The following is an 8,633-nucleotide window of genomic DNA, read 5'->3' on the forward strand; positions in this document are numbered from 1 at the left end:
GGTGTGTCCAGCATCGATGACCAGGACTAACATGGTGTGTCCAGCAGCGATGACCAGGACTAACATGGTATGTCCAGCAGCGATGACCAGGGCTAACATGGTGTGTCAAGCAACGATGACCAGGATTAACACCATATTACACGAGCACACAGGGGCGACACGCGAGGTTGCAGGGGAAAGCAGGAGAAGGTAGAAGGGAGCAGGGCCGGATGAAAGGCTTTGAACGCCCTGGACCCTCTCATAATGGCAGGCCCCCAGGATAGAGCTATAGATAAATATTTGCATTGTATACAATGTATAGGTCCCAGAATATAAATCATAGAGCTATATAATACAGGACTATGATACTTTGAGACTATGACTCATTCTTGATGATTCAACGTTCCATAATATCTCACAATTTTATTAACGTTACTTGCATGGGTTTATATACTGTACACATCAACATTTGTAGATGTATTATTATATTAAAAAGGTTTTGTAAAATAATTCAATGAAAGCAAATTATTACATTTGATTTAGCAGTTTTCTTTTCTCATTTTTGAGCAATCTGAGGTTGTTTTGGGGCCTAAAACTTCTTTGTGAGCCCTTGAGAGCTTCGTTGGCCCGGGGCACTGTGCCCGTTGTGCCCAGTGGATAATCCATGCCTGGTTGGGTGACATCTGTAGGTGGACCCAGTAACCGTTCCTGCCCTCCATTTCTATCATCCTAATGTTGGACATTTTTAACAATCATGTAGACCAGAAGACCAGAAGTTTCCATTGAGAACCTCACACGTGGAATCTCGTTGGTTAAATACCGGAGACATGTCCACCCGCCCGTGGATATCCGTGACAATGTCTTCTCCTGCAGCCCACGTTTTGCAGCGATGCCTTCACGTTGGAGGCTGCTGTTGCAGTGGACGACACGCAACGCTTTGCCTCCTCTGCAGCCTGGGAAGACTTCAATCATTGGTGCTTGGCATCCAGGAAAAGACTTGATGAAGATGAAGTAGAATATAAATCTTCAAAAGAGTCTCTTTAAAGCGTCTCATCTCTTCCAACATATCTTCCAAGGGCCGAGGCCCCCAGGGGCGCAGCTTCTAAAGGTTACACCCAGAGCCATCATCACACAGTTTTATTATCTTCTACTTATCAGTAACGCCAAATGCATTTCAATGTCTGTCCTTGCTTTGTTCTGGGCGACGTTTCAAGCCGCGCCAAATCTTTTTAACTATTTAGGATGACAATGACATGAATAAATGGGTCGGATCGTTTTGTAGACACACCGACAGTCTATATATACATTTATAGGAATAAAACCGGTTCAGCTCAGCTGAATGTGTCTGTGATGAAGGACTCATTTCCAGAGAACTAATTAGCGGGTTATACTTATTTGTAGATTACAAAATTACCATTTGAAACTATTGATTATAACAATAGATCGCATGTTAAGACCATATAGTTCAGGGGTGGCCAACTCCAGTCCTCAAGGGCCACCAACATGTCAGGTTTTTAGGATATCCCTGCTTCAGCACAGGTGGCTCAATCAATGGCTCAGTCAGCGACTGCACAACCTGTGCTGAAACAGTGATATCCTGAAAACCTGAACTGTTGGTGGCCCTTGAGTACTGGAGTTGGCTGCCCCTTATATTATAGTATATACAAAATTGTGGCGTTTGCTATCATGACCCCAAACTTTTATTACACGCTAAAGATTATTGTGCACAGATCCTAATTACGATTGAGTTAAATGGAGTTAAGCGCCACGCTGTGGAGGAATATATGCACACACAACTTTGTAAATTACAAATCAAATGTTAGTGATATAAAATCCCTATATTTAATAAAGCCATTCAACATAATGAGGCAAAGTAACAACAACAAAGTATTATCTAATACTACACTCGGATTTATTTAAAAAAAAAAAACATGTAGGGTAATACAAGGTGCGCCCCCCCCTCCCCCCGCCCCCGCGCGTTTTCATTTCCCGTATTAAAGCTGCAGTTCAGTCAATATCCTGCATGTGGGGGTTTTTTTTAATAAATCAGTTCTGTAGTAAGAAAAAATACTTTTAGCATTTTCTGTTTTTAAAAAAACAACTTTTAAAGACCAATTTTCTTGTATTCTATTTTAACAGCCATTTGCTAAGGCACTGCCCCTTCTTGTCCTGTCACAAGCCCTGGCACACCCCTTTGTCAGCCCTGCCCTCCCTCTAGCACATGTCAGTGCAGTAGTGCTCATGAATATTCATGAGCTTCCACTGACAGACAAGCAGAATATAAACAGATCCCTTCACTAATTATGTCACCAAATTTCGACCTATCAATACATGGAGAACGAATTGACCGGCAGCTATACAGTTCTTTAGGTAATTAGAGATTGCACACATAAAACTATTGAAGTAAAAAAATAAATTAAAAAAACAAAAAAAAAGACTGAACTGCAGCTTTAGATAGCGCCCCCCCCCCACCTCCCCCCGCCCCGCGCGTTTTCATTTCCCGTATTAGATAGCCCCCCCCCCTTCCCCCGCCCCCGCGCGTTTTCATTTCCCGTATTAAATAGCCCTCACCGGTCGCGGCTTCTCTTTGGCCTGCGTGACACAGGCATCGAAACGAGCCAGAAGTAACCAGCGGCCCCATCCTATGTAAGTATCTTGGAAACGAAGGGGTCACCAAAGCCGAAATAAATGCGGTTTCGCTCCGGGGTCACCGCGTCCCACCTACGGGAACGCCTTTTTAAAGATAACACAACTCCTGTGTAATCAGTGGGATCATCGCTCTAACGGAGCATCAAACACAGCTACAAGTTACACAACAAACACAGCTACAAGTTACACAACAAGCACAGCTACAAGTTACACAACAAACACAGCTACAAGTTACACAACAAACACAGCTACAAGTTACACAACAAGCACAGCTACAAGTTACACAACAAACATGCCGCTTAGCAACAGATTTGTCTTTTTTATAATGTTTGGTACTTTTACGGTATTAAAAATCCCCGTTATCTAGGAGGATATCTTAAAGATACATAAAGCAAAGCGTCAAAATCTATAAATAACGGCTAACACAACCAGACGACAAAATCACAACCCTTCTCTTTTTAAAGAGTTCACTGCGTACGTCACTATTGTGCAAATAGTCACTATTACCCTGACACTTGCCGGGAGTGCCGACGTATAGCTCCTCCCAGGCGGCTAACAGCACGGTGGCAGCGCTTTGTAAAATAAGTGAATATGCCATTTATGAATTTATAATAAAGACTGATCGATTTTTTATGATGCACGGGTTTCTCTTTCCTGGTTTCTCATGTGCCTCCTAATATTGTAGGTGTGTAAGCTTCCTGCACATGAGATCACGGTGTGTAAGCTTCCTGAACGTGAAGATCAAGGTGTGTAAGCTTCCTGCACATGAGATCACGGTGTGTAAGCTTCCTGCACATGAGATCATGGTGTCCCGCAGACCTTTATAGTATATACAGTCAGGGGTGAATGTGGTGGGTGAAGTTAACTTTATTTCATACTGATGTGTCAATCGTGTAGTTAAAACAGTATATAGTGTGGATCTATATACTCGAAATAAAAGATAGACACCTAAAGTCTATTTGATCTCTGCCATGCCTCTCCTTTATTGTCTATGTATTACTCTATAAGGAATAGATATGCCCTTTTGTTTTTTTATATTTTATTTTTTAATTTATCTTTCTATGCTTCTACATCCCGTGTGTTTTTTGAGGTTTTTGTATCCTTGGTATATATAGATGGATGGATATAAATCCTTCTGTTATTTTTGGTTTGGGGTAATGTCACCTGATCCCTCGTTTGGGAGGGTTGTGTTCTTTATCATATATGACCAATGCGACTTTGTACCATCAGCCAACCAGGGCACGTTCTCCTACTGTATGCTAAAATACAGCAACATATACTAAACAGGGATACAGGGAACAGACTCCTACAGTGGAGCATTGGTCATATATGATAAAGAACACAACCCTCCCAAACGAGGGATCAGGTGACATTACCCCAAACCAAAAATAACAGAAGGATTATACCTTCTATATATACCAAGGATACAAAAACCTCAAAAAACACACGGGATGTAGAAGCATAGAAAGATAAATTAAAAAATAAAATATAAAAAAACAAAAGGGCATATCTATTCCTTATAGAGTAATACATAGACAATAAAGGAGAGGCATGGCAGAGATCAAATAGACTTTAGGTGTCTATCTTTTATTTCGAGTATATAGATCCACACTATATACTGTTTTAACTACACGATTGACACATCAGTATGAAATAAAGTTAACTTCACCCACCACATTCACCCCTGACCGTATATACTATAAAGGTCTGCGGTGCGCCTACGAAAGGGATTTCTTTGGTGTATCTTCTTTGATACACTTCTCTAGCTATTCCAACCCATCCCTAGGCAGCACGCTTTGTCCAACAAGGGGTTTAAGAGCGAGGTTTCCTCCACCACAGCATCTTGAGATCACGGTGTGTTAGCTTCCTGAACGTGAAGATCAAGGTGTGTAAGCTTCCTGAACGTGAAGATCAAGGTGTGTAAGCTTCCTGCACGTGAGATCACGATGTGTAAGCTTCCTGCACGTGAGATCACGGTGTGTAAGCTTCCTGCACGTGAGATCACGGTGTGTAAGCTTCCTGCACGTGAGATCACGGTGTGTAAGCTTCCTGCACGTGAGATCACGATGTGTAAGCTTCCTGCACATGAGATCAAGGTGTGTAAGCTTCCTGCACGTGAGATCAAGGCGTGTAAGCTTCCTGCACGTGAGATCACGGTGTGTAAGCTTCCTGCACGTGAGATCAAGGTGTGTAAGCTTCCTGCACGTGAGATCAAGCTATGTAAGCTTCCTGCACATGAGATCAAGGTGTGTAAGCTTCCAGCACGTGAGATCAAGGTGTGTAAGCTTCCTGCACGTGAGATCAAGGTGTGTAAGCTTCCTGCACGTGAGATCACGGTGTGTAAGCTTCCTGAACGTGAAGATCAAGGTGTGTAAGCTTCCTGAACGTGAAGATCAAGGTGTGTAAGCTTCCTGAACGTGAAGATCAAGGTGTGTAAGCTTCCTGAACGTGAAGATCAAGATGTGTAAACTTCCTGCACGTGAGATCACGGTGTGTAAGCTTCCTGAACGTGAAGATCAAGATGTGTAAACTTCCTGCACGTGAGATCAAGGTGTGTAAGCTTCCTGAACGTGAAGATCAAGGTGTGTAAGCTTCCTGCATGTGAAGATCAAGGTGTGTAAGCTTCCTGCACGTGAGATCAAGGTGTGTAAGCTTCCTGAACGTGAAGATCAAGGTGTGTAAGCTTCCTGCACGTGAGATCAAGGTGTGTAACCTTCCTGCACGTGAAGATCAAGGTGTGTAACCTTCCTGCACGTGAAGATCAAGGTGTGTAACCTTCCTGAACGTGAGATCACGGTGTGTAAGCTTCCTGCACGTGAGATCAAGGTGTGTAACCTTCCTGCACGTGAAGATCAAGGTGTGTAACCTTCCTGCACGTGAAGATCAAGGTGTGTAACCTTCCTGAACGTGAGATCACGGTGTGTAAGCTTCCTGCACGTGAGATCAAGGTGTGTAACCTTCCTGCACGTGAGATCAAGGTGTGTAACCTTCCTGCACGTGAAATCAACCAGACTAATTTATTGTCAACGAAACCCCAATAATGGCATTGCCTTGATTGGCAGGTAATGCAGATGCACGGTGAAAGCTCTGGTCCATGTTATCGGAGCGCCGTGACCCTCCCCCAATGCTTGTAACCCTGGGGCCCCCCCAAGATAATGCTGGGAAGTAAATACATGTGTGTTGCTGATTGGAACATACAGCACGTGTGTGCATGACTACACTATTATACGCCTCTAGTTGTGCCCAAGTGATGATTCGAGGCATCTGATGATCACTTTAGTTAGCGAGAGAATCCTTACAAAAAAGGAGCTTTTCCAATGAGGCCGGATACGGATTCTCAGAGGGAGCTGCACGCAAACTGCTGATTAAAACCCTGACACAGGCTCTTCTGTATGATGTGAATGTTGATCTTCATCCTCTATCCGGGAGAGATATCCCTGAGGTCATCCAGCCATTAAAGTAAATAGTACGAGCCAGTGAAAGCTGAAACAGCCGAAGTGCTTTATTTAGCGGACCTTGTGAAGTGGTTTATAAATGTTCAGCGGAACCAAAACACTCAGGTCACGTTATTAATGCTAATTTTATTCCGACGTCTGTAAAATACGCAAGAAACGTGCATGTTTTGATCACACACGGGCCGAAGTCTAAGAAACAGGCACCGATGATCCGATTTGTCTGGGTCACGAGAGGAGCGCTTTGACTTCATTCAGATTTCCTGTTTTGTACGAGCGCGTGTTCCACGTGTTTAGTTTTCAGACGCAGTTTTATGGCGACACAAACTTCAGACACCAGATTTCTTCCACGCACGGCCCATGCAGTGGCGAGCAATGTTCCACACGGAAACACACGCTTCAGCTAAGGCTATGTAAATGTATATTATTATGTATTTATTATATTGTAGAGCGTTTATAAATGTTTGCACACGTATAACCATTTGTATGCATTGTAATTTATTTGTGATCCAGAGCCTTAGAACATCGGATAAAGACGGTCATTAGATTATCCACAAAATGTCCCAATGGAAATATATAATGCGCCCAATTACAAACACATCCGGGGTTAAGGATTCAAAGGGTTAAGGCTGCAGAATGTTTCCCACGTGTGCAGCAATGTATTATTATTTACTGCTCAGGTGATGTGTCCTGTAACCTGCAAGACTTCACTGCACAGCCCCTGCTGCTCCAGGTATCATATTACTCAATGTCCTACTATCACTTTACTACCGATGCTGCAGGACCCGATACTGGTCTGTATCACACCACTGAGATCAGCGTTATGGGGGCGATGCAATGTACCTGCTTACCCAGCTCTGTGCCCGGGTTACTGTGCCCCCATGTGCCCCCTTACCCAGCTCTGTGCATGGATTACTGTGCCCCCTTACCCAGCTCTGTGCCCAGGTTCCTGTGCCCCCCTGTGACCTCTTACCCAGCCCTGTGCCCGGGTTACTGTGCCCCCTTACCCAGCTGTGCCCAGGTTACTGTGCCCCCTTACCCAGCTCTGTGCCCGGGTTACTGTGCCCCCTTACCCAGCCCTGTGGCCGGGTTCCTGTGCCCCCTGTGCCCCCTTACCCAGCTCTGTGCCCGGGTTCCTGTGCCCCCTTACCCAGCTCTGTGCCCGGGTTCCTGTGCCCCCCTGTGCCCCCTTACCCAGCTCTGTGCCCGGGTTCCTGTGCCCCCCTGTGCCCCCTTACCCAGCTCTGTGCCCGGGTTCCTGTGCCCCCTTACCCAGCTCTGTGCCCGGGTTACTGTGCCCCCTTACCCAGCCCTGTGCCCGGGTTCCTGTGCCCCCTTACCCAGCTCTGTGCCCGGGTTCCTGTGCCCCCTTACCCAGCTCTGTGCCCGGGTTCCTGTGCCCCCTTACCCAGCTCTGTGCCCGGGTTCCTGTGCCCCCCTGTGCCCCCTTACCCAGCTCTGTGCCCGGGTTCCTGTGCCCCCTTACCCAGCTCTGTGCCCGGGTTCCTGTGCCCCCTTACCCAGCTCTGTGCCCGGGTTACTGTGCCCCCTTACCCAGCCCTGTGCCCGGGTTCCTGTGCCCCCTTACCCAGCTCTGTGCCCGGGTTCCTGTGCCCCCTTACCCAGCTCTGTGCCCGGGTTCCTGTGCCCCCCTGTGCCCCCTTACCCAGCTCTGTGCCCGGATTAGTGTGCCCCCCTTACCCAGCTCTGTGCCCGGGTTCCTGTGCCCCCCTTACCCAGCTCTGTGCCCGGGTTCCTGTGCCCCCCTGTGCCCCCTTACCCAGCTCTGTGCCCGGATTAGTGTGCCCCCCTTACCCAGCTCTGTGCCCGGGTTCCTGTGCCCCCCTTACCCAGCTCTGTGCCCGGGTTACTGTGCCCCCTTACCCAGCTCTGTGCCCAGGTTACTGTGCCGCCCTGTGCCCCCTTACCCAGCTCTGTGCCTGGGTTCCTGTGCCCCCTTACCCAGCTCTGTGCCCCCCTGTGCCCCCTTACCCAGCTCTGTGCCCGGGTTCCTGTGCCCCCCTGTGCCCCCTTACCCAGCTCTGTGCCCGGGTTCCTGTGCCCCCCTTACTCAGCTCTGTGCCCGGGTTCCTGTGCCCCCTTACCCAGCTCTGTGCCCGGGTTCCTGTGCCCCCCTGTGCCCCCTTACCCAGCTCTGTGCCCGGGTTCCTGTGCCCCCCTGTGCCCCCTTACCCAGCTCTGTGCCCGGGTTCCTGGATGACATGATGAGACGAGAGATCCTGAGCCTGTCCCAGTGCGGAGTCTCAGGGTCAGCGGCACTTCCTGGGTAGCGGCACTTCCTGGGTTACAGCCCCTCCTGTCACTTCCTCCCCACCCACCTGAAGCAGCCAATAAGGCAGCGGCAGCGGCAGCCTGGTCACGTGGTAACAGAGTAACAATACTGCAGCACTGTGCTCACTGCCCGGGTGTGTGTCAGTCATTTGTAACTTGCTTCCTTCTCTCTATAATGGGGGCAAATTTGCATTTGACTAGAGAAAGAGAAGAAGGGGGGCGGGGGAGAGAGAGATATGGGGAGGGGGGGGAGAGAGAGAT

General features: G+C 47.6%; 1 protein-coding gene across 1 annotated transcript in view; it reads right to left on the reverse strand.

Annotated features, from left to right (window-relative positions):
• The window catches only part of DERA (deoxyribose-phosphate aldolase), a 73,478-nt gene extending 65,090 nt beyond the window's left edge, over nt 1–8,388 (reverse strand). The window contains exon 1 of the mRNA XM_075603008.1: nt 8,274–8,388. Coding sequence (XP_075459123.1) covers nt 8,274–8,304 — 31 coding nt within the window. The 5' untranslated portion in view covers nt 8,305–8,388. The remainder of the gene's footprint in view (nt 1–8,273) is intronic.
• Nucleotides 8,389–8,633: the final 245 nt, after the last annotated feature.

This window comes from Ascaphus truei, chromosome 5 (assembly GCF_040206685.1).
Source record: "Ascaphus truei isolate aAscTru1 chromosome 5, aAscTru1.hap1, whole genome shotgun sequence".
Classification (NCBI taxonomy): Eukaryota; Metazoa; Chordata; class Amphibia; order Anura; family Ascaphidae; genus Ascaphus; species Ascaphus truei.